Here is a 26787-nt window from a genome sequence, read left to right as displayed (position 1 = left end):
GCACAGCTGGGATGTGGCACTATAGCACTACCAGGGCACAGCTGGGATGTGGCATTCTAGAACTACTAGGGCATAGCTGGGATGTGGCACTATAGCACTACCGGGGCAAGGCTGGGATGTGACACTGTGGAACTTCAAGAGCAAGCACATCTGCGATGTGGAACTATAACACTACCAGGGCACAGCTGGGATGTGGCATTCTAGAACTACCAGGGCACAGCTAGGATGTGGTACTCACGAACTACAAGGGCACAGCTGGGAGGTGGCACTCTAGAATTACTAGGGCACAGCTGGGATGTGGGACTGTAGCACTGCAAGGGCACAGCTGGTAATGTGGCATTCTAGAACTACTAGGGCACAGCTGGGATGTGGCACTATAGCACTACCAGGGCACAGCTGGGATGTGGGACTGTAGCACTGCAAGGGCACAGCTGGTAATGTGGCACTCTAGCATTAAAGAGCACCGCTGGGGGTGTGGCACTCTAGCACTTAAACGGCACACCTGAAGATGTGGAAGTCTGGAACTAAAATTACAAAGCTGGGGATTTGGCTTTCTAGCATTAAAGAGCATCTGGGGATGCGGCACTCTAGCACTCAAGGGGCACAGTTGGGGATGTGGCACTTCAGCATTGAAAGGGCCAAACAGGGCATGTGGCACTCCAACACTAAAAGTGCAGAACTGGGAATGCGGCACTCAAGCATTTAAAGGGCATAGCTGGGTTTGTGGCAATCTAGTACTGAAAGGGAATAGCTGGGGATGTAGAGCTCTAACACTAGAGCACAGCTGGGGATGCGGAACTCTAGCATTGAAAGCACAGCTGGCGATGTGACAATCTAGTACTAAAAGGGAACAACTAGAATTGTGGCACTCTGTGATTTAAAGGGCACAGCTGTGGATGTAACACTCTAGCACTAAAAGGTCACAACTGGAGATTTGGCACTCTAGCGTTGAAGGGGCACAGTTGGCGATGTGTCACTTTAGCACTAAAAGTGTACAGCTGTGCATGTGACACTCTTGCACTGAAAGGGCACAGCTGAGGAGGTGGCAGTCCAAAACTAAAAGAGTCCATCTTGGGACGTAGCACTCTAGCCCTAAATGGGCACAGCTACGGATGTGGCACTCCAGAACTGAAAAGGGCAAAACGGGGCATATGGCACTGAAACACTAAAAGGGTACAACTGGGAATGTAGCACTATAGTACTGAAAGAACACAGCTGGGTAGGTGGCAGTCTAGTACTTAAAAGACACAGCTGGGTATGTGGAACTCTAGTACTGAAACAACACAGATGGGGATGTGACAACCTTGCACTGAAAGGGCACAGCTGGGGATGCGGAACTCTAGCAATGAAAGGGCACAGCTGGGGATGCGGAACTCTAGCAATGAAAGGGGACAGCTGGCGATGTGACAATCTAGTACTGAAAGGGCACAGCTGGGGAAGTGGCCCTCTAGCAGTCAAAGGACAAGGCTGATAATGTGACACTCTTGCACTAAAAGGGCACATCAGATGATGCGGCAGTCTAGCGCTAAGAGGGCACTCCTGCAAATGTAGCACTAGCCCTAAAAAGATACAGCTGCGGATTTAACGCTAGCAACAATATGGCAGAGCTGGCAATGTGGCCCTCTAGCTATAAAAGGACACAGCTGGGGGTGTGACACTCAAGCACTAAAAATAAGTCGCTGCGGATGTGGCACAAAAGCATTGAAAGGGCACAGCTGGCATGTGACAATCTAGTACTGACAGGCACAGCTGGGGATATGGAACTCTAGTACTAAAAGATCACAGCTGGGGCTGGACCACTCTAGTACTGAAAGGACAAAGCTGGGATGTGGCACTCTAGCACTAAAAGGACACAACTGGGGATGAGGCACTCTGGCACTCGAAGGGCACAGCGGGGGATGTGGCACTCTTGAACTAAAAGGACAAAGCTAGGGATGAGGCACTCTGGCACTCGAAGGGCACAGCGGGGGATGTGGCACTCTTGAACTAAAAGGACAAAGCTAGGGATGAGGCACTATGGCACTCGAAGGGCACAGCGGGGGATGTGGCACTCTTGAACTAAAAGGACAAAGCTAGGGATGAGGCACTCTGGCACTAAAAGGGCACAGCTGGGGATGTGGCACTCTTGAACTAAAAGGACAAAGGTAGGGATGAGGCACTCTGGCACTAAAAGGGCACAGCTGGGGGTGTGGCACTCTGGCACTGAAAGGGCACAGCTAGGGATGTGACACTATAACACTAAAAGGACACACCTGGGGATGAGGCACTCTGGCACTGAAAGGGCACAGCTGGGGATGTGGCACTCTTGAACTAAAAGGACAAAGCTAGGGATGAGGCACTCTAGCACTGAAAGGGCACAGCTGGGGATGAGGCACTCTGGCACTGAAAGGGCACAGCTGGGGATGTGGCACTCTTGAACTAAAAGGACAAAGCTAGGGATGAGGCACTCTGGCACTGAAAGGGCACAGCTGGGGATGTGGCACTCTTGAACTAAAGACTACAGCTGGAGAAGCAGTCCAAATGCATGGTAAAGAAACAGCTGGAGGAGGGCTTCTTTAACAGTAAAATGGCACAGCTCAAGGTGGACTCTTAGAGCACTAAAAGGAAAACAGCTGGAGAGGAAATCTTAAAGCACTAAAATAAATGACACAGCTGGAGAAGAAGCATCTTGACCTAAAAGGGCACATGGAGTATAAGTCCCGCTGAACTAATTTGGCACACTTAAAGAGGTGGTCCTTTAGCACCAAAAGGACCCTGCTGGTGAAGGTGAGTTATTGCACTAAAAGTGCACAGCTGGAGAGGTGGTCCTATAGAACTGAAGTGGCACAGCTAGTGAATGGGGTACCATTCACTAAAAGAGCACAACTGGAGAGGAAGTCCTAAAGCACTGAAATGGACAACAGCTGGAGAAGGGGCCCTATTGCACTAAAACAACACAGTTGGAGAGGTGGTCCAATGGAAGTGAAGTGGCACAGCTGGGGAGGTGGTTCTATAGCACTGATATGACACAGCTGGAGAATGGGTCCTATTGCACTAAAAGCACACAGTTTGAGAGGTGGTCCTATAGCACTGAAATGGCACTGCTGATGAAGGGGTCCTATTGCACTAAAAGGACACAGCTGGAGAGGTAGTCCTATAGCACTGAAATGGCACAGCCGGTGAAGCAGTCGTATTGCACTAAAAGGGCACAGCTGGAGAGGTATTCCTATAGTATTGATGTGGCACAGCGAATAATGGGGTCCTACTGCACTGAAAGGACAGAGCTGGAGAAGGGGTCTTATTGCACTAAAAGGGTACAGTTTGAGAGGTGGTCCTTTAGCACTGAAAGGAGCCTGCTGGTGAAGGGGTCTTATTGCACTAAAAGTGCACAGCTGGTGAGGTGGTCCTATAGCACTGAAATGGACAACAACTGGAGAAGGGGCCCTATTGCACTAAAACAACACAGTTGGAGAGGTGGTCCAATGGAAGTGAAGTGGCACAGCTGGGGAGGTGGTTCTATAGCACTGATATGACACAGCTGGAGAAGGGGTCCTATTGCGCTAAAAGGGCACAGCTGGAGAGGTGGTCTTTTAGCACTGAAGTGGCACAGCTGGAGAGGGCGTCCTATTGCGCTAAAAGGGCACAGCTGGAGAGGTGGTCTTATAGCACTGAAGTGGCACAGCTGGAGAGGTGGTCCTATTGCGCTTAAAGGGCACAGCTGGTGAAGGGGTCCTATTACACTAAAAAGACACAGCTGGAGAGGTGGTCCTATTGCGCTAAAAGGACACAGCTGGAGAGGTGGTCCTATTGCACTAAAAAGGCATAGCTGGATAGGTGGTCCTATAGCACTGAAAATACACATCTGGAGAAGGGGTCTTATTGCACTAAAAGGGCACCGCTGGAGAGGTGGTCCTATTGTGCTAAAAGGACACAGCTGGAGAGGTGGTCCTATTGCACTTGACTAAAAGGATACAGCTGGAGAGGTGGTCCTATTGCACAAAAAGAACACAGCTGGAGAGGTGGTCCTATTGCACTAAAAGGACACAGCTGAAGAGGTGGTCGTATAGCACTGAAGTGGCACAGCTGGAGAGGTGGTCCTATTTTGCTAAAAGGACACAGCTGGAGAGGTGGTCCTAATGTGCTAAAAAGACACAGATGGAGAGGTGGTCCTATAGCACTGAAAGTACACACCTGGAGAAGGGGTCTTATTACACTAAAAGGGCACCAATGGAGAGGTGGTCCTATTGTGCTAAAAGGACACAGCTGGAGAGGTGGTCCTATTGCACTCAAAGGACACAGCTGGAGAGGTGGTCCTATTGCACAAAAAGGACACAGCTGGAGAGGTGGTCCTATTGCTCTAAAAGGACACAGCTGGAGAGGTGGTCTTATAGCACTGAAGTGGCACAGCCGGAGAGGTGGTCCAATAGCACTGAAATGGCACAGCGGGTCAAAGGGTCCTACTGCATTGAAAGGATCCTGCTGTTGAAGGGGTCCTCCTATTGCACTAAAAGGACACAGCTGGAGAGGTGGCCCTCCACTGTAAGCACAGAGTCCTGCCGGTGGAAGCTCACACCCTGCTTCAGCCCTTTATCACTGGAAGGGCACTTCCGCCAGGAGGCTGGCACTGCCCCCACTCAACCACTACTCAGGCGCCTCTCAGGCTGGACTTACTTCGCAGTCGTCGCAGTGTTCACTCTCGTCGCCTTCTTTACACGGGCACTTGTCACAGTCGTCGCAGTGCTGTGGAGAGATAAAAGTGTGGTTTAAGCGCATGAGACACATGGCATCTATCCTCGCCCTCAGGCCGGTTCACTCTCTGGGGCAGATTTACAAGCCCCTTGCGGCACTTTTGCGTCACTTTTAACATGGGAAATGTGACGCAAAAGTGGCGCAAGGGGCTTGTAAATCTGCCCCTCTGTTTGCTGCAGACTCTTGGAACTCCACTCACCTTCAACGGGGAAGAAGTTGATGGGGCTAAATGCACGTGGCAGGACTAGTGTCTTTATTTGGTTACGGCAGGCCGGCACAGGTGACATACATCTCGGGAAACCATCACGTTACATTACTGTAGTACCGGTACCTCACATCTCAACTCTGGTCCGTACCTAAGTACCAACGCTAGTCACTATCAGCCAGATTCATGAAGCCGAAATCGGCTCGCAAAGGGCCAGATTCTGAGAATCTGGCCCTTTGCGAGCGCTATTTTTGCATTTGGGATTCATCATCCCAAATGCAAAAATCGCAATTCTAAAAATCGCTAAATTGTGAATGATTGCATTTAAGGTATCTCAATTTGAGATTCCTTAAATGCAATTCATGAACCATTTTAAAATTGCGAATTCGCAATCTGGGGCCGCTATTTACCGCGAAGTGTAACTACGTAGTAAATAGCGGAAACTTAGAAAAATGCACTTTAGTGCATTTTTCTAAGTTGTATTTTACACACACACATGTCCTTTGGACATGTGTGTGCGCAACACCTGTGTACATGGTATGCACCTGTTACAACGCATTTTTTACAACGCGATACTGTTACAACGCATCTATTACAACGCAGATACTGTTACAACTTATGTTTTTACAACGCATTTTTTTACAACGCAGGTACCTTTACAACGCATACCATTACAACGTAAGTATTGGTAAGTATATAATTATATTTTAAATGTTATATGTTTGGGGTAAAGGGGTATTTTTAGGGTTTAGGGTCAGTTTGGGGTTTTAGGGTGAAGGGGTATTTTTAGGGTGAAGGGTCAGTTTTTAGTTTTTGGGTAAAGGGGTATTTTTAGGGTTCAGGGTCAGTTTTCAGTTTTTGGGTAAAGGGGTATTTTTAGGGTTCAGGGTCGGTTTTCAGTTTTTGGGTAAAGGGGTATTTTTAGGGTTCAGGGTCAGTTTTCAGTTTTTGGGTAAAGGGGTATTTTTAGGGTTCAGGGTCAGTTTTTAGTTTTTGGGTAAAGGGGTATTTTTAGGGTTCAGGGTTAGTTTTTAGTTTTTGGGTAAAGGGGTATTTTTAGGGTTCAGGGTCAGTTTTCAGTTTTTGGGTAAAGGGGTATTTTTAGGGTTCAGGGTCAGTTTTTAGTTTTTGGGTAAAGAGGTATTTTTAGGGTTCAGGGTCAGTTTTTAGTTTTTGGGTAAAGGGGTATTTTTAGGGTTCAGGGTCTGTTTTCAGTTTTTGGGTAAAGGGGTATTTTTAGGGTTCAGGGTCAGTTTTCAGTTTTTGGGTAAAGGGGTATTTTTAGGGTTCAGGGTCAGTTTTTAGTTTTTGGGTAAAGGGGTATTTTTAGGGTTCAGGGTCAGTTTTTAGTTTTTGGGTAAAGGGGTATTTTTAGGGTTCAGGGTCAGTTTTTAGTTTTTGGGGTACAGGGGTACAGGGTAAAAATAAAGTAAAATTAATTTTAAATTAAATTATTTAATTGAAATTAAATTAAATTAAATTACATTAAATTATATTTTAGAAAATTAATTTACGATTATAATATTAATATTAATATATACTTACCAATACTTACATTGTAATGGTATGCGTTGTAAAGGTACCTGCGTTGTAAAAAAATGCGTTGTAAATACATGAGTTGTAACAGTATCCGCGTTGTAAAAGATGCGTTGTAACGGTATGCGTTGTTACAGTCCGTGTTGTAACATCATATATCCGTGTACATTACCATTTCAGGGGTGCTACAGGGTGTCCTTTGGACACCCTGGCACCCTTGAAATTGCATCCTTATTTACGAATCGCTATTTGCTAATCGCAAATAAGGAATGACTCCCCATTCATTCCTATGGGCCTTTAGGGAGTCATTCCTTATTTGCGATTAAAGGAAGCTGTAGAAATCGCAATAAATATTGCGATTTCTACATGAATCACGTTTTGCGAGTCTTTAATAGCGATTCCTTAATAATCGCTATTAAGGACTCTCAAAACATGACAATGATGAATCTGGGGGTATGGCCGCTGAAAGTACGCCGGGCCTGCCTCTATTGCTGAACCTGGCAGCAACGAGGCAGTGAAGGCCACACTGCTGTGTCTGCTGTGATCTTCAAGTCTGATTGGAGACTATTAGTACTGCTTCATGACAATGTCTCTGGGCGCTTAATGACTGCCGTAGAAGTTATGTGACCCCTTACGCACTGTAGCAGTGTTGTATTCTTATAATAATTCATGATATAGTGCTACAGTAGTTTGTTCTGGTGCTTTAATTGTAATGTTCTATTGCTGGTTCTAGTGTTGCTATGCCCCATGACATAGCTGTGTTCTCTACCTGTCAGTTGTCTGCTGGCTGAACTGGCAACACCAACGTTATCTCCAGCGCTCCTAATAAAGTACCTTCTTCATCATATGAAACTATGTGTAGACGATTTCTTTAAATACTACACAGAGCCGCTGTCAGGCCGCCCAGGAGAGGTGGAAATAACAGCAGCCATCTTGTTTCCTCATTGCTGCTGCGCCAGCATGCTGCACGTGCAAGCACCGCCCCGACATGCATTGCGCGGCCACCACAGGCAGATAGGGAGCCTGCCAAGTCAGTGCTGTGTCCAGCAGCAGTAATGAAAGTATTCCAACATTCACGAGACCATATAAAACCATCATAAAGATGGGATTCATTTATGCGCAAGCAGAGGCGGCCATTTAAAACTGTTTTTAAATGTGAATGACACACAGATAATGCATGGAAGAGTGCTGGCTGACAGCCCCTGTAAGTAGGTGTATCAGATGCATCATTTTAGTAAAATCAAAAGGCCTTAGCTACTCCAGGCATACACCGGTTTTGGGAGCCTTACAGAAGAAGGGGTGTTTTTCTTTCTAGCACAGAGTGTCAAATATGTATCAAGAGACTCCGGAAAGTGCTGCCTGTGTGCTTTAGTAGCATATCTTCTGGTGAGACTGTTAGTGAGTGACTGGTGACTTATCCTACATGATGGTGGTGGGAAATCTGGAATTTGATTTGTAGATATGCAAAGGCTTCCAGTAGGCGTCTTTTTGGATAATGATGAAAGGTTTCTGTCTCCTTTAGTTCCGCAAGAGCTTCCTAAATGTCTTTCTTCGGGACTGCAAGTTTTTGTTAGACCAGTATGTAGACGCAGTTCTGTTCTTTTTTTTTTTTAATTCAGAAGTATTTCTTTTTGGAAGTCTTCGGCAGATAGTATTGATGTAGTGCAGTTTATGATCAAAATGAAGGCAGCTTTGTCTTGTTGAAAAATGAAGGACAGCCTTTGGCATAGGAGTAGCTCATAGGAGGTGGTGTGAGACATGATGGTTGTGAAGAGAGATGCTTCAGTCCCACCGCAGACACCTGGCCCAGTTCCACAAGCAGGCCTATTGTTCACTCACCTTTGGAAACATTGTCAAAAGTACCAGACTGATGCCCAGCACTCGAATTAGGGCAGAAATGTACCAAAGTCGTTTGTGAAGCCAACATTAATTGCTCCCTCTGTTATTCTGGCACCACTGCCTATCAATCAATCAGTATTCTTATAGAGCCTGGCTAATTACCCGTTAGGGTCTCAAGGCGCTAGGGAGTGGGGGGCGGGGTGGTTCTACAGTTCAGTTGAAGAGCCAGCCTATAATCCTAATCTTCATGTTTGTGGATAATGAAATCTTGAGGCAGCCGGGCAGGGCTAGTGTACACCGATGAATGTTCAACAGACAAGTTCTATGTGGCAAAGTGACTTTGAGTGGGATTCATAACTTTTCTTCCACATAGAGTCTGGCACTACAAAAAAGAAAATAAGATTTGGAAATGTGGTCCTACCTTGCAGAAGGCACAGTAATTGCAGAGTGAGCCTGTTTTGTATTCATCTTCATCATCATCATCATCGTCATCTGGATTGAAAAAGAACCAAAAAGTATGTTAACTAAGCAAATGGGCCAGACTAGTCAAACCTTTATGGCTATCAATGAAGATCCTACCATGCAGAAGAATCTCACATAAGTATTATCTCTGAGAATGGGTGACATTGACCTTTTGACACGTTGCCTATGACTGAGTTTGCTGCCTGTCCAAGTTGTTAATAAAGACTCTACAATAATATTCTTACTCATAAGTTTGCCCTGAGCTTTTAGTAATGATATGAATAACTTGTGCTTTAACGTGGCGTTTGCTGGCACAGTCTTGCAAATGACTTGAGAACAAGTGTTACTATGATCAGTGTCTAATTTGTAAAATAAAATAAGTGCCAAAGCCCTCTTCAGGAGGCCACCGCAGTTTGCACCACACATTGCCACTGTATTTACACAACTACTAACCACCACCCTGAAGTGTGACAATTCAGACTGTTCAAGGCCACCAACGCTTTAACCCCTCCCATGCTCATGACGAGCTCTGCTCATGAGCCACGGTGGCCGTGTGCTCATGACGAGCTGAGCTCGTCATAGCGGTCAGAAATCTCGCACGCGGGGCTAATTCCCCCGCTGTGCTGAACGTTCTGAAGAAACGGGTGTGGCCGTGACGAGCTCAGCTCGTCATGAGCACACGGCCACCGTGGCTCATGATGAGCTGAGCTCGTCATGAGCACCGGGGCACTGTGTGCGCCCCCCAGCACAGCGGGGGAATTAACCCTGCAGGCAAGGGGTTAAGAATGGCTTGGGTGGCAGATAATAGTTGTTGTTAATGTATATGGAATTGACAAACAATTGTTTTTCTGCTCATCTTTAAATTACACAAACAGTGCCACCACGTGGCAGCTGTCAGAAGGGCAGGTTCAGGCAATTAAGTACCAGCAATTAAGTGCTGGTGCCGAACACTGAAAACCACTGCCTCAAATTAAGCACTGACTATATGTACACTTTTCATCAACTGTAAAAGGACGAAATGTTCAGTCGGCTTTTCTGGACCCATATTATTCTCCAAGCTCTAAAACCTCATTACATTATGTTACCCGCATTCTGTCAATCTTCAGCTCTTTGCTACACCAACAGTCCTGTGCATACCTCTTGGCTTAGATTATTTGCATACACGCCAACATTTTAAAAATAGGAGGGAGATTTTGACAAGCAAATTGGGTGGCAATACCTTTTCTTTTGACAATTGAATCAAATACAATTTTAGACAGGAGACAGCCAAAATAAAGCCATTTTTAGCTTAAAAAATGTAAATCAGGTCTGTTGGCATCGAAGCATTTGACATATTCTCTTTTCTACTCTGAAAACCCACCCACCTCAACTTAATATCACTCTTTTTCACTTTAAACACAATTGCGTATTCGACATCCATGAAACCTTTATCCCACCCCCTTCACCATCCACGTGTAGTATAAATATGTACACCGTGACCTGGTGGTCATTGCATTATCTTGCGTTTCTTACAGCTGCTCTAATTCAAGTCACAACCTCGAATATAGGTAGGTTGGCATGTTGAATACAATGCAATTAAGTAATACTTACAACTATTAAATATATTGCCTATTACTAGAAGAAGTCCTATATAAAACAAGTTATTAATATTATGCTATATTAAAAGCATTCCTAAATATGCTTCCTAATAGTGTCGATGTTTACATTTATCACACTATTCAAAACACCGATTCTCACCATTGTACCTCCAAGTAAAAGACTTTAAATGTTAAAGATTGTATAGTATGCTTGTTCCTGTGTGCAAAACGTCTGGTGAAAGGCCTACAGAATTTTCAATTAATCCAAATAACCCTTGACCTGTATGATACAGGTAATATAAGTAATGAGTGCTTAACACACTCAGCTATCGTATTGGTTATTGCAAGGGTCACTGGAATTATGCAATTCTATGACCTCTGCTTTTATAAGATATTTATAGATTTTCCGCATTTGCCACATAATTAATTTGCTGCCTAATCACCAGATTTTGAAAAAAAAATGTTTCTAGCGCAGATAGATCTAAAATTACTGAGAACATGGTGACACGTGTTCATGCACACTGGAAATCCCTCCACAAAGTTTCACTGTGGAGGGATTTTAATTAATTGTACAGTCAATAAATTCATACAAGTTTCACTGGTCATCTTTCAGTTGCTTATTGCTGTATTTGGGTATTAAATTACTACAAGGCACTTTTCTGAAACTTTGGCGAGCAGGGAGCTACTAGCAGATCGCATTCTGTATATTGAAGTCTAGTAAGCAAATCACGTTGAGCACTATATATTGTGATGCAAAGGAGCAGTTACCAGAATAATACGTGTTGTAATGTAAGGCAAGCAATTAGTACGAACGCACACCTTCCTCTGTGGTGGTTTCAAGCAGGCAGGTAACTTACCACTTTCCTACATTGCCAATTAAAGTGGGAAATTAGCAAACCCATTTCCTGTGTGACCCACATTCTCCCATTTCTTAATTAATATTCACAAATACAGACAATGCTCTCCAATTAATTTGAACCAATTATGAAAACACAATGGCTACTTTAAGGGAACCTCATCCTATTTTTTTTTTTAAACATGTAAATAAATATAAAAATCCCTATTGAAAAATCAACAACGGATTTAATAACACATTGAAGAGCAGTAGTGACATTCTCCTTTTGATTTTCCCTCTCATGAAGAGAACAAATGGAAAATAAACTGTGTGGAAAATAAAAGTGTGGAGAAGTGTGGCTCAAATGGTTAGAGCGGCAGACCCTGATGCAGACGTCTGGTCCGGGACCAGGGTTAAATACCTGCCTCGGCGGGTCTCGGGCTCAATTTCCTCAGACCTGATAATTCTCGCCTCGGTGCCTACTCTAATCATGGGTCCCACTTTGCAACTCTATGCAATAGCTTGCTTAATCTCCACAACGGCCCCAACAGCGCTGGGATGCCTGGCTTCACCTAGGGGTGCCCAGGAGTAGACATTCCACAGGGAAAAACCAGGAAGGGTTCCACAGCGGTATACGGACAGCGCCGGGACACCTCCGTTGGAGGTAGCTGTGCGCTTTACAAATGGCATTTACATTTACAGCTGTTTACATAAGCATACACCCCCTTATTCAGAGGAAAAACTCCAATAAGGTTTCAATGCAGCTAAGAAGCTCTTTATCCTTTATCCTTTATGTTCTTTATTCTTCTTCTTATATAATATAAACAAGAGAACATGCCAACGCGTTACGCCCTATCACGGGATTCATCAGGGCATGATTCATTGCAAAGCAAAAAAAATCCAAACAAGGTAAGTAATGTGGATTCTGGCAAAGACAGCAACCATCTAAAAGAAACACTTATGTAGAGTAGAGTCCCCGAGTTGTCCAAAACCATGTGTTCGTGATGTGTATTACAGTGATACTCACAATACTCACAATACTTAAGCGCAGCAATTCAAAAGAAATCCAATAGTCCAAGCTGTGTTCGGCAAAAGACCCCACGCCCAATGTTAGAAAATACGGCAGTAGTCAAAAGTTGTTCATTTTGTGAATCTGTGACTAGGATCCGTGAACACAGTGATGCACCCTCAGCAATTTCTTCAGTTTTTTATGGCCCAGTTTGCATCTTTACTCAATGTTATTTCTATTCTCTTTTGTTTAAAACTTGTTTTCTGGCGATAGGGGTTAAAATAAGTCTGTGTTTTCCCCAGCCCATTAGAGACTCTATTTTTTACATGGGAGGAATCACATTGGACTAACCTAAAGATAGCGAGTCAGTCTAAGAATGGTGAGCTTTTTTGGGGTCTGGTAAGAAGATCCAATGGTTGAGACCCGGACCAAATTCCTAATCATATTACCGATGGGGAGTGGTTTGATCATTTTAAGAGACTCTATGCGGGAGATGAGTTGCTCTGTGATATCTACTCCGATCTCCCTAGTCTCCTATGACCCCATAGGGAAAAATGAGGTGGTGGCTGCTATAAATAAGATCGTTCCAGCGAAGGCCCCGGGACAAGACGGTTTACCGGGTGACTTATTTCGAGCTAATGCCGAGCAATGGGCTACATATTTTGTATTCCTGATTAATGCTCTGCTGGAAGGATCTCCAGTCCCAAACTCCTGGAAAGGGGCGGAAGTAATCCCTATTTAAAAGAAAGGGTCTAGCAGGGACCCTGCCAACTATCGCCCAATAAGCCTTATTGATGCTGGTCAGAAGGTGGTTGGCAGTTTCCTCCCAGAGAGGATCCTTTGCTGGGCTGAGGAGAATAATATTATCTCGCAATTTCAGGCAGGGTTCAGGGCATGCACAAGCACAATAGACCAGGCCTTCAGGCTGGCACTTCTTCACTTGAAGGTGGTAACCATTGTCAAGGGCAGTCTTTATCTTGCATTTATCGACTTGAAGGCCGCCTTTGACCTGGTCCCTCGAGCCCGCCTATGGTTGGTCTTGCAGGAGATGGGGTTTCCCCCCGCCCATCTTGAACCCCGAGGTCCGCATGCACGATGGAAATTATGCTCGCATTAGATGGGGTACGCAGGAACAAAAAACAGGTAAAATTCCTGTCAATAGAGGTGTCCGCCAGGGTTGCGTACTGGCTCCAACCCTATTCACGCTATTTGTGAATGGGGTGGTATCCTTTCTATTGGAAATTAATGCCGACGCTCCCGTTCTGGCGGGTGACAACGTCCCCGCTTTACTTTTTGCGGACAACACATTGTTAATATCGAAAAACCCTGCAGGATTACAGAAATTACTGGATCGGTTTTGCCTTTTTTGCAAACTGAGGGGCTTAGCAACTAACACTTCTAAAACGAAGCTCCTTTATTTTAACCCTAGTAGGTCGGCCAAATCCACCCTTGTATTTGATGGGGTGCCCCTAGAGCGTGTCAACATTTTTGACTATTTGGGGATTAGAATCTCGGACAAACTGAGATGGCAACCACATATTGACAAAATGGCTTTAAGCTATAAGCGGGCTGTGGGGGTGATAGGGAGGTAACACCGTGCCTCAACCTCTAGGCCTATTGCCCCTGCCCTTGAGATCTACGCTTCAAGGGCCGTAGGCTGTGCACTATATGGAGCCGAACTCTGGGGCTTTGGCAGCGTAGACGTGCTTGTCACAGCAGAAAACAATTTTTTTAGAGAGCTGACCTTGCTCTCCAGGGGAACCCCCACCAAGCCACTCTTGAGTGATTTGGGTCGTCGCTCAATCAAGGATTTAATTACTTTGCGCCCCCTCCTTTATTGGGCTCGGCTATGGCGCACCCCTGAGCTATCTAGATATGCCGACGGCCTAAGAGAAGTAATGAATCTCCAGGGATCCCATAAGATTGGTTGGCTAGTAAATCTAAAAAGGCTCCTCTTGGTCACTGGCCTTAAAACTGTATGGGAGTCAGTGGTCTCGTTGACCAAGGCAGAAACCAAGAGAGCGTTTTGGGCATGGATTGATAGCCAGGAGCATAGAGACCCCAATTTGGGCAGACTGACTGACGAGTTCCGCCAGCACAAGCAGGTGCCTCGGCTGTAGCCCTTTCTAGATTTTATTCAGAAACCGAGAGATAGGGCCCTTTATATTCAGTTTAGAATGGGCACTCTTCCTTTCATGAAGGTACAAGCAAATGGAAGCCTCCTCATCAAACGTCCCCTAATTACCCACACTGTGTAGGTGTAGTTGAAAATATTCCACACCTTTTCTTTGTATGCCCGGCTTACACCAAACCTAGACGAAAGTGGCTAAGACCCATTTGTCGGCAGGTAGAAATTAGGAATCACTCTACTGCTCTTAGAATTCTCCAAACAGATGCAAATACAACCTTAGCCTGTGGGGTGGCAAAATTTCTTAGTTGGTGCACTATTATCCATTTTAAAATTTTATCAAAGCTGTTATAGTTTAATACACTTTTACTATTCCATTGTAAAAACGATTGTTAATGCAATTTTCCTTTTTAACCATAATTATTATGAAATGTGTTTTTAATTGTAATAATGCTTTTAAGATATTTTATATCGAAATAAAGCTTTGTTGACTGACTGACATGCCAACGCGTTACGCCCAATCACGGGCTTCATCAGAGCATCATTCATGGCAAAAAAAATCCAAACAAGGTAAGTAATGTGGATTCTGGCAAAGACAGCAGCCATCTAATAGGAACACTTATGTAGAGTAGAGTCCCCGAGTTGTCCAAAACCATGTGTTATTGATGTGTATAAAAGTGATGCTCACAATACTTAAGCGCAGCAACTCAAAGAAAATTCAATAGTCCAAGCTGTGTTCGGCAAAAGACCCCACGCCCAATGTTAGAAAATGCGGCAGTAGTCAAAAGTTGTTCATTTTGTGAATCTGTGACTAGGATCCGTGAACACAGTGATGCACCCTCAGCAATTTCTTCACAGTTTTTTTTATGGCCCAGTTTGCATCTTTATCCAGTGTTATTTCTATTCTCTTTTGTTTTTGGCGCTAGGGGTTAAAATAAGTCTGTGTTTTCCCAAGCCCAACAGAGACTCTATTTTTTGCAAAAATCAAACCACAATGAAAATCAGTTTGAATTTATTTAAGATTTCAACAATAATTTTGTGCTATGCAATAGTTTTCCTCGTTAGAAAAATGGCTTTCTCGACTGGACTAAGGATAAAAAGGGATAGCCAGTACAGGGCTAGTTGGTCAACAGTTTACCTTGGCTCTCAACATCGAGAGGGGTCTTCTACGTCTAGTGAGGCCAAGGATTTGAGCCTCATCGTTGTTTAAGACCCATGACATGGAGTGGAAACTCATGAGAGGAGGCCCATGACCATCAGAGTGATTTCTCTATACTATGAGAGAGCCGGCAATCCTTACAGGGGTTTCAATGCTGAGAAGGATCATGAATTTGAAAGATCCTTGATGTTGAAAGGCAGTGGCATCCAACAGAACCTAAACATTAACAATAACATTGAAAGTGTTGCTTTATAGGACCAGGCTGCTAGAGAGCCACACTGCGCAATTGCCAAGAAACACACTGCCAGATGAATACAACGCCAGACTGCCACAATACAGATGAGTATGAGCCAGAAACTCTGCATCTCAACCATAGGAATTACAGGCAAGCAACCTCTCACTTACAAAATCTTTATGAAATAATAATCCCTAAAACTCCCCCTATACTAATTAAACCCCACTCATATACAAACACTTGATAACTTTAGCTACTAATAAATCTCCCTATCAACTATCTGACTTTTCCCAAACAAATGCAACCACACCACCAATTCTACACAATATATCACAAATGATACATACATTTAATACCCACAACCCAAATAACCGACATACACTATGTCGCTTGCCTGGTGGAAACTAAAAATCAAGGGAAGGCTCGAACATATGAACACAAGGTTCCCTAATTGTACCTTCCCACTACAACCTCTCACACTTTACACAAATAATCAGAAAATACAGAAGTTACAACACCGTGACCCAACACGAGAAGCCAACAGTGATAGTCAGATTTGGGATGATATAATCAAAGTCCATCCCAGCAGATTTCGCCACTACGTCTCCCTCTAACTTATGCCTGCTCAGAACTATAGACTTTAAACAAGATATCTCAAAATGGACAAGCCAGTATGGACTATGAACATAACAAACACCAACTATAGAGACCTATACAGCTGCTCAAAGCTGCTAGCTACTAAAAACCATTAACTGCGTGCCACTCTCTCACACTTCTTCATCCGTCACTCTGATAAGTGCTGCGTCCAATATCATTAGAAGCACACCACAGTGGGCCTCACTTGAAACGTGGAAACACTTTCTACATTGGATCAAAACAAAAACAACATTCTTCCAGCCACACATTCTACACGCTGTTGCATGCTACCCATATAGGAAAGCACGTCTGCACCCCACAAAGGTGTAGTAAAGTCAGCATGAATGTTGCTGTTTAATACAATACATACATTTCTCAAAGTCCTCACTTCTGTAACTAAACAACTCTGCTTCCAACTCCACCAACAGCACAATACACCCTCAAACCATACAACTCAAAATACCTTATCCCCTTTCACCTCCACCCTATTACAGGACATGAAGAAGAAAGAAACACAACAACTAAAATGCTTACTCTTCAATGCAAGATCCATGAACAAAAAGTGCTGTAACATCTTTGACCTACTCTCAGAAACAACACCAGATCTCACCTTCATTACAGAAACACAACTTAGTGAAGATTCCGCACCCACATGCCACATAGCCATTCCTCCTGATTTTCATATCAATAGCAAAAATTTGTTATGGCAAAAGGGGAGGCGGCCTAGCTGTTGTCCATAAAAACACTGTAAATAATTATTGAAAACCTCACCATGAATGGTTGTGATTCCTTGATGATAAGATGTCACCCTACTCCTTATATTATGTATTCCTTGCTCTAAATATATAGACCATCACACAGCAAAGCCTACTTTAAAGATGTCCTACTTGATAGAGCAACCAGCACCCATATGGACCACTTAAACCTATACATTCTAGGAGACCTAAACATATGGTTTGACAATAAGACTCTAAGCATCTGTCACAACCAATCTTGAAGCCTTCAACCTACACCAATCATTTTTTGGCCAACTAACTGTGAATGTCATACACTAGATGTTATACTTGCATCCTGAGGGCAAGCCAAAGTTACACACAACATCTCTGTAAGCTTGAACATCCACAACAGCATTACCTTCAAGATCTACACACCTAACAATAGCAACAATTCAAAGATAGCAAAAAATATCTACAACAAACCCCCTACAGACCCACAAAAGACACCACTACTCCACTCTCATAACTGAAGCTTATTGCCCTTCTAAAGAACTCCATAACATTCTAACAGAATACCACAATTCAGAGTGCTTAAACACAGAAACACCACAATCACAAGACTTTTATGAAAAGTGTCCCATAAATTGATCTAAAAAATTACAAAGATTAAAAACTATCTGTAGGAGACCTCGAACAACAAGACATGACCTAACCACCACAGAAGGAAACCTACCTGACCCAGCAAACTACAGGTCCATATCAAATGGTCCATTCTTAGGAAACAGAATCATCCATTATATCAATCTGGGGTGATCTAAAACTCACAGTGGACAAAAATGGAGAAGCTGCCTTAATAGTTCTGGATTTATTAGCTGCATTTGACACTGTCCACCACCATACGCTACCGAAAAGATTTCAAGATATTAGAATCTGTGAAAATGCTTTAAAATGGATTGCTTCTTCTACAGTTTGTTTGTGTGTGAGATACAGACAGACAAAGTGTTGTCCGCCTACTTGCACATCACCACCACAGCACTGTGCCATTCCTCAGGGATCCATCATATTTAAGGATGGGCAGAGATCGCAAAGTTGCACTACACAGAATTCCGTGGAGCGGGCGGAGCTGCTCCACTCTCCCACCTCTACCCATAATAAACCACAGGCTTCAGGAGGCTACTCAAGACCTGGATATTCGAGCAGTAGCAGCACACCTCCCCTCAGCACCTTGAGACCCTCACGGGTGAGTAGTGCACTTTACAAATGTTATGATTGATTGATTGATTGATCCTCCCCTCCCTCAGTTGGACGCAACTTCAGACAGGTGTCGAGGAGGGTTCGAGCCTGCCAGTTGTCAGCCAGGCAAGAGCCTAATATGCTGCACAAGAGTGCGCGCCTCTGCTGTCAACTTATAAAACCAGATAGAGGTGTGTTTTTACCTCAGGTTCTGCCGTTGTCCTCTTCCCCTGAGTCCTGGTGGTTGTGGCTGGGCTGAGCTGCCATCGGACTGCCCTATTGGTTGGAGTTGAGCTGGGTGAAAGAGGGGAAGAAAAGGAGGCGGCTCGCCCAGCAGAAACAGTGGACGCCGGCATGTTGTTTTCTTCCTTAGCTCACTCCCAATTCCAGATGAATGAAAAAAAGCATCCCATCCCAAAAGCTCACTCCCAGCCCCAGATATTAGGAGTGTCAGCGCAAGATATCAGGCACGTATGGTTACAGAGGCCGGGCTGTCACCGACACTGCACATGATGGGGGCACCAGAACATGAGTATAGGACGGGAGGTCAAGGGGGGTAGAGAGAGTTAGAGCAGCACCGAGTGCACAACGCTCGATGCTGCTCTGGGCTGCCATGGTTGGGGGTGGGGAATTTCCTTCTTTAAGAACAGGTAAGGAACAAGATACAGTGTGAGTCTGAGTCAACACACAGAGATACAAGGGCTAAACACCATAGGTGCAAGGAAGCCACCCAGCCCATTTCAGCTTTCAATGTGAGCTTAGCATCAGCCTGCCAGGAGAGGCGCTAATAGATGAGACTGGCAGATGGGAGGGGGGAAAAAGGAGCATGTGATCTGTGTCACATGAGCAGGTGGCGAAGCTTCTGCTATCAAAAGGCAGCCACAGTAATGGTGTGCGGTGGGGGCAAACTCTGTTACACAGTGGAGTCAAAGTTTTTTGCTGAACTCCACTCTCCTCATGGAACGCGGAGGGGAGTTAACCGCCCACCTTTAATCATATTCTCTCTATTATTCAATATCTACCTAACCCCCTCACTAAATATGAATAAATCATACAGCTTCACCTGTTACAACTATGCAGATGACACCCAAGTCATTTTTTAAATGGATAGCCCCAAAGATTCCAATAATTCATAATTCAGTGACTGCCTTAGTGCCATAAAAACATGGATGATGAATAACCATCTAAAGCACAATACTCCAATGACAGAGATTATGACCTGCGGTCAATGACAGATCTACCAGCCTATGGCCATATGGCCTAAGGCACTTGAGGCCCCTGACACAACATAACGATAGGTTAGAAACCTAGAAGTAACCATGGATTTAGACCTATCCTTGATACCTCTTTTTTTTTTTTTGTAAAACCGTTTTTATTGCAGATCCATATCATATATACATCTTACACTTATGAGCGTCTTGCATGATCAGTATCAATACTTGTTTCCTACTTGGGTAATTCGTATACACGGCCTATAAGCCCACAACCCGGGGGTCGGGCGGCGTCAACCAGTGAATCACCCCTCATAGCAACTCTTGTGTGCCTTCCATTCTCCATGCAAGACTTTCTTCAATCTGCTTTTACATTTTTCTACCCTTCTTCCCCCCCAAACCCCCTCCTCCCTCCCAACTCCTAAATTCCCCAAACTCCCCCCCCTCAACTCTCAGTGCCTGCCCCTATGCCTGGACTCGCTGTTAGTGTGTGTTTATGAACTCTGTCAGGAGTGATCCGGGATGCTCAAAGAAAGTGCCCCTCGTGTGTCAGTGGGATCGTCAGTTCCTGAGTTGGGATGCTCTTCCTCCTCTCCCAACGTACCATCCCGTAATGCCTGCACTAGCGCTTACTATGCGGCAGCTGCTTCCAGTGCCCTATCGTCAGCTTTTCAGCGGGCCAGTTGGTATCTTCAAGTACTTTCGCTCGCCGCCCACTTGAGACATTCATTGAGCCATCTTTTATGTGTAGGCCCCTTCTTTGATTTCCAATTTCTAGTTATTTCCCTCTTAGCCAATATCAGCCCCATATCGATAAACTTGCTCGTAATCCTATTCTTGGGTGTGTGCGGAAACCAATGCAGCACTCCCAACGCTTTAGTGTATTGTAGTTCTCTGTCCATTGCGTTGTTCAATGTCTCGCCAATCTCCTGCCAATAGTCTTGTAGGTGTGGACAGTCCCATAACATATGTCCTAAGTCCGCCTCTGCCGTGCTACATCTGGGGCAGGCCGCATTCTCAACCCCAAAATACTTCCCGATTTTTCCTGGTGTAAGGTAAGCTCTGTGGAGAATATAAAAATGTATCAATTGGAAGCATGCGTTCCTCGTGCTCTTCCTTGCTCGCCTTAATAATTGCCCCCATGTTGTGTCAGGGATCTCCATCTGGAGGTCTAGTTCCCATTTGGCCTTCAGTGTTGTCAGAGGTTTTAGAGGTTCTCGCAGCCTTCTAGAGTAAAGACACGTCACTGCCTTGTATGTTCTAACATGGTGTATTGGCATGCCATGGACGTAGCGGGCTCTATCAGCCCCTCCCCCCAGTGTGCTTGTATAGCCCTGGCCACAGCAGCGTGCATCAAGTAGTCTCCTCTGGTAGATCGAAATGGTCTTGCAAAACCTGGTATGAAAGTAATGTCCCGTCTTCGTACAGGTCACCCAGCATTTGTAATCCTGCATCTTCCCACCCCTGCAACCGCGACCAGTCGCCGCCGCGTGGGAGTGCTGTCACCATTCCCAGCGGTATCTCAGGTGCGTACATGCGCCGCACTCCCGCCCTACGTCGTGCTCGATTCCAGCAGAGCCTGAACGTCTGTTCTTCTAGGGACAAGTCTCTGAGGATGAGCTTCTGCTGTAAAGTAATGTACGCGAGCACGTGTTGGGGGTACCTTTGTCCCTCTCCTGTTCCGGGCCTCGATACACTCTTGCTACCTCCTGCGTAAAGACTTGTAATTGTGCCGCTAGGTAGTAGAACTCAAAGTCCGGGACCGCCATGCCCCCCTCATCCTTAGGCCGGTTCAACGTATCTAACGCTATTCTTCATCTGCCCGTGCACCACAGGAACGATATCAGCAATGATCGCAACTGCTGAAAAATAGAGCCAGGAATCCACACCGGCAACGTACGGAAGTAGTAGAGGAGGCGCAGCAGAGCTACCATTTTCACCAAGGAGATGCGGCCTGTCAATGAGAGCGGAAGAGTGGCCCAGAAGGACATACTCCCTTTCAATGCTCGGATACAACGGCCCACATTGCCCTCTAGCATATCAGTCGCCGTGTGGTACACATACACTCCTAGATATTTCAGACAGGTAGGCTCCCAATTGAGCGATGGGCAATTGGCAGGTCGCTCCTCCCCCTGTCTCAATGGGAATAAACAGGATTTAGACCAGTTTACTTTCAGGCCTGACAGCTTTCCAAACAGTTCAAGAAGCCTTTCTGCACCTTCCAGCGCCCCACTGGCATCCTCTAAGAATAATAGGAGGTCGTCCGCATACAGCGAAATGGCCTGCAGGTCTCCTCTACAGACTAGGCCCTTGTAATAGCGTCCCATCCGTACTTCCGCTGCAAATGTCTCTATCGCCAAAGCAAACAGTAGGGGGGACAGCGAACACCCTTGTCTAGTACCGCGGCATACCCGGTACTGGTGCGATATTAGGGAGCCTATCCGGACACATGCCGTCACGGATGTGTACAGTACTTTGGTCCAACCTATATAATTATCGCCAAGGCCGAAGCGCTATCCTTGATACCTCATGTTAACAAAGTCCCAAAAGTGCATTTTAAACAATGAAAACAGTACATCTCATCTTCCCATAACTTGCACACCAACAAAAATTACAAGCCATTTTCACGTTCGTAATCACCAAGCTTGACATTATCATGAGCCTTTACCTTGGAGCACTTGCATTCAGAATGCTGCTGCAAGACTTCTTCTCCGCCTTTACCTACGAAAATATATTACTCCAGTCGTGCAATAGCTCCACTGGCTACCTATAGTTAGAAGTTCAAGGCACTGTATTGCTCACAGAGCCTCCCGAGGAAAAGTACAGCTATACCTACAGGTTAAATTCAAGCAGTACAAATCAAACAAAACACTGTGCTCCAGGCTTGCACCACTTACCGGCATACCACCTTACCATGAGCAATCAGTAGGAGGCTACTTTCTCAGTACAAGCCATCACCCTCTAGAACTCACTGCCATCATTAGAAGTACCCAGGAGCATATACAATTCCAAAGACAGTTGAAAACATGGCTAGTTCCCATATAATCACACAAACCGCATTCCCGGAAATAGAGCCCAGAAAACAGTTAAACTCTCAAGCGCAAGCCAAAGCTTAAAATCCATTAATTGCATAGAATTCAAGCAGCAAACTGCTTTCAATATGCAGGTAGGCAAAACAGGGCAGACCTATGGTTCACCAGGGCATTATATAGTTATGTCCTTCCATATATAGCAGTTTGGCCCACAATTATACTACAAAGCATAATATGCAGTGGTCAGCAGCAAAGTGTAACTTATAGCTCTTAAATTCACGTACAACATATCTACTCTGAGGATTGTTTATCACCAGCACTGTAAAGCAAAAAAAACTGTTACCAAATGAACAGGCATGGAATAACTGAAGAAATCTGTCACACACGGCTGGACAATTTGGAGGACTTTATCACTGCATATCCTAAATATCTATACAATCTGATCGATTATTTACATCCCATAAAGGAGACTGTCACCGCCGTTCCCCCACGAGTCTGGTGGTCCATGGACTGCCAGACTCTTAATTGGACCATTAGTGGTTACTGCGTTTTGAGCTATTTAGTGTCTCTTCATGTTACAAGCTGGGAGTGGCCTCAGTGGACTAATGTGTTCATTGCAGGAGCATGTGTTCGACCTCATGGTCACAGGTTCAAACCCCAGTGGGTTCAGTCAGCCTTTCATCGATCTGTGGTCGATAAAATAGAGTACCATTGATTTGGGTAACAATAAACATCTTTTATTCTCACCAAGGTACCTCCGAGTGAACGTGCGCTTTACAAACACACATGTTATGTTATCAATCTTTTGGAACCTGGGGCAATAAGTACCACTGCATTTCCCATAGATACCATACGGGCAAACCCTTTGCTACATCTGACGCAGTATCTCAAATACCATACTGTACTGTATAGTAAACCAGAGAACACTCTCTGTCTTCTCAGTGAATGATACATTTATGATGTGGTGCAGGAATTGCCTTTCTGGGTATGCCCACAGCTAATCAGTTTTTGTTCTCCAGTTGCTTGCCACACTCTCTCCAGACCAACTTTTCGTCCTATGCATAGTGTAACACCATTACGACCACATAACTGGTCTATTTTCCACAGACATGAACAGATTGGTTACTAATGTGAATTAAATACTTTAAATTAGAAAACTGGAATATTAGGAGCTTGTGGCTCCAGGGGGTTGGTTACAGGAAGCCTACAGCTGCAAAGGTAAGTTGCGATGCTTGGGAACGTAGGGCCACCTTTTGTCCTCTTCACCAAGGGCCAGGATGGAAGAGTCCAGGAGAGGTCAGTTCACTGTGGACTCAGGCTCTGGAGCGCTGGGGAACCTTGTTGGAACCAGTGGGCCACTTGGACTCAGGCCAGTAGCGTCAGATGCAGACGTGGAACTGGGGCAGGCTTTGCGGTTCTTTAGGTCACAGAGTCTTTACTTTGAAGATGGTTGCTTATTGAATAGGTCTGCTATTCTCAGGAGTCTTGATCTTTTTTGGAGGCAGTCCCAGGGTACTGGAGGTTGCTGGGCAGCCTCCAAGTCATCTTTTGGTGTGGGAATGTTGAGGGCTGCAGATAAGCCGATAAGGGATGGGGCCAAGTCAGTTGGTCTCTGCAGTTTCCTCAGCTGGTGTGGCTCTGTAGTTTCCGGCTCTTCCTAGGCCATCAGGAAGTAATGCTCAGGGCTCAAGGGGGCCTACTAAATTTAGCGAAGTTTAAAGGGAGTTCCAGGTAGAGGCCATCGGGCTACTTACCTTAAGGGTGACTACACCCTCTAAATGCTCACCCCACGTGGGGGGTGACATATCCCTGATACTGACTGGAGGAGTCCCACCATTTTCAAGATGGTGGACATTGAAAAGTGTACTTCACCTCGCCTCCTGCACTTTAGGAGTGGAGTTGGCAGAGGGGTGCACACCTCCTATTCTTTCTACATTTAACTGCCTGGTCTTCCCCTAAAAAGGGAGTGAGAATAGGAAGGGGGCCTGCTCCCTCTAACAGGAGAGGCTTGGGTCGCATTTCTAAGGTGACAAGGCCTTTGAGGCTCCCGCCATGCATGTCTCTTACTTACCCAGGAGAGGTGTTCAGCCTCAGAGTGCACAGGCACTCTCCCCATGAGATCAGAACACTGTCTGATGGTAACAGGCTGGCTCAGCTCAGTCAGTGACCACACTAAGGATTGGTAGATTTCAAGGGACCTCTCTAAGGGGTCCTCTATGTGCACTTTTTAATGAATCTGAGCAGGTTTATTATGCTGACATGTTTGGCACCAAAAATCACATATTGCAGTGACCCCATCATGGAGCTGGGGAACACATAATGATGAGTGTCCAGCCCATGTACTTACTACGGCTTCCCCAGTCACTTACAATATATCCAGGAATCAATAAGGATATTTTTCAGGGGCATATCTGCATGCAGATATGCCCTCATAGGAGATATAGTGCACCCTACCTTAGGTCTAAGGCCTGCTAGAGGGGAACCTTACCTATATGTCTAAGGGCATGGACACAGAGATGTGTGCCATGTCAACGCTTCAGTTTTGTCTGCACAAAGACACACATGCTGCAGTGACAGTGTGCATGTGCTTGGTGAGGGGTCCCTTAGGATGGCACAATTTGTGCTGCAGCCCTTAGGGTCCCTCTTTAAGAACAAAGGCCCTTGGTACCAGGGGTACCTTTTACGAGGGACTTATATGTGAGCTCAAGGGGTGCCAATTGTGAAAACAAAAGATACAGTTTAGGGAAGGAGATCTGGCACATGGGACCTGGTTGGCAGGGACCCCGTCCACTTTTAGTTGAAATAACATCATTCTCCAGGCAAAAAGTGGGGGCTAACCATGCCCAAAAGAGGCCCTTTCCTATAGTGGCTTTGCGAAAACAGCCAAAATCTCAAGCTGTCTGGTGTTCACCAGCTAAATAGTACCTAAAGAAAGAAAGTTTGAACAGGGATTGGTTTGAGATTATTTCTAGATTTCTTGTACGTGAAACAACAACATTTCATGTGGAATCCAGTGCCTAATCAGCCTTGTATCTCTCATTGCAGGGAAAACATACAAAATGTGACTTGCTAGATGTTTAGTAGCCTAGGGCACAATACTAGAATAAAACATATGCACATAGCACATGTAATTGTAGCCTTAGTTGCCGAATATTTGTTATCATAAGAAGGCTCGCCTGCACTACCAGAGTTCTTGCTGCAATAGTGAAATTGAAAGTGACGCTCTGACAACTTTCACCATTCTTTGACAAAAAACTGATTATTTTCCCCAAATCTCTCTTACCCTGTCTTGTCCCTCTGTTTCCTTTATATGTGTGCACTTCTCTGACTATAGAGTGACCCTGCTGAGTAAGGGAAATGGGTTAGGTAATGGTACAGGAGATAAAAGCATAAAGAGAACAGTAAAGTGCGAGACATGAAGTGATAGGAGAAGGCTATATAGATGATATAGACAGGTATGAGAGGTAGGGAGAGAATAAAGTAACTAGAGAAAGGTGGGTTAGTCAGAAGGTGACCAAAAGAGAGAAAGGTGTAGGTAGAGAAATAGGTAATGTTTTAGAGTTAGTTACAGTGAGACAGCGATAGAGAGAAGTAAATGTAGAGAAGCAGTGTAGTACAGTACTCCAAAGGGCGAGTTTAAGACAGAGGTAAATTAGTGAGGGGTAAAGGCAGTGAGAGGTAAAGAGACTCGAGGAAAAATAAAAAGATGCAAGGTAGAGAAGAGCAAAAATAGATGAGGTGTAGAATAGGTAATGGATAAAGAGAGTAGTGGGGAAGAGAGAAGGATACACGGTGTGAAGTGGTGAACGGACATGGTTTAGAGCAAAAACGGGAAGTAGAGAGGCACATGTGAACTAGAGAAAGTGAGTTGAGGCTGATACAGAGGTAGAGAGAATTGTTGGACAGAGAAAGCAGAAAAGAAAGGTAGAGAAAACCATGAAGAAATAGGTAGAGATAGATAGTTTTAGTGGAGAGGAAAAGTTAAAATAGAGAAGGAGGTCCATTAAGAGAGGAGCTGATGATAGAAAAAACATGGGAGGTAGAGACATAGACCCAGCCAGAAAAAAATAAGATATTTAGAGGGTTCAAGGAAAAGGAACAAAGGTAGAAGGAGGGAAACAGGAGGTGAAGAGACGAGGTAGTAAAATAATGATGTGATAAATTGAGAGATGAAGTAGGGTAGAGAGAGAGAAATAAGGCAGGGAGGTGAGTGAGAGTAGTGAACTAGAAAAGGGGCTAAGAAAGA

The 26787-nt window shown here is 44.9% G+C and overlaps 1 protein-coding gene across 1 annotated transcript in view; it reads right to left on the bottom strand.

The window, feature by feature from the left end:
* The window catches only part of HRC (histidine rich calcium binding protein), a 137479-nt gene that overhangs the window by 25190 nt on the left and 85502 nt on the right, over positions 1-26787 (bottom strand). Inside the window, exons 2-3 of the mRNA XM_086930189.1 lie at positions 8730-8800; positions 4651-4719 (exon numbers count right to left, since the gene is read on the bottom strand). Of these exons, the coding sequence (XP_086786315.1) occupies positions 4651-4719; positions 8730-8800 (140 nt within the window). The remainder of the gene's footprint in view (positions 1-4650; positions 4720-8729; positions 8801-26787) is intronic.

Source organism: Lissotriton vulgaris, chromosome 7 (genome assembly GCF_964263255.1).
Source record: "Lissotriton vulgaris chromosome 7, aLisVul1.2, whole genome shotgun sequence".
In the NCBI taxonomy this organism is placed as follows: Eukaryota; Metazoa; Chordata; class Amphibia; order Caudata; family Salamandridae; genus Lissotriton; species Lissotriton vulgaris.
Note: the sequence above shows the minus strand (reverse complement) of the source record. Positions and strands in the feature narration are given on the sequence as shown.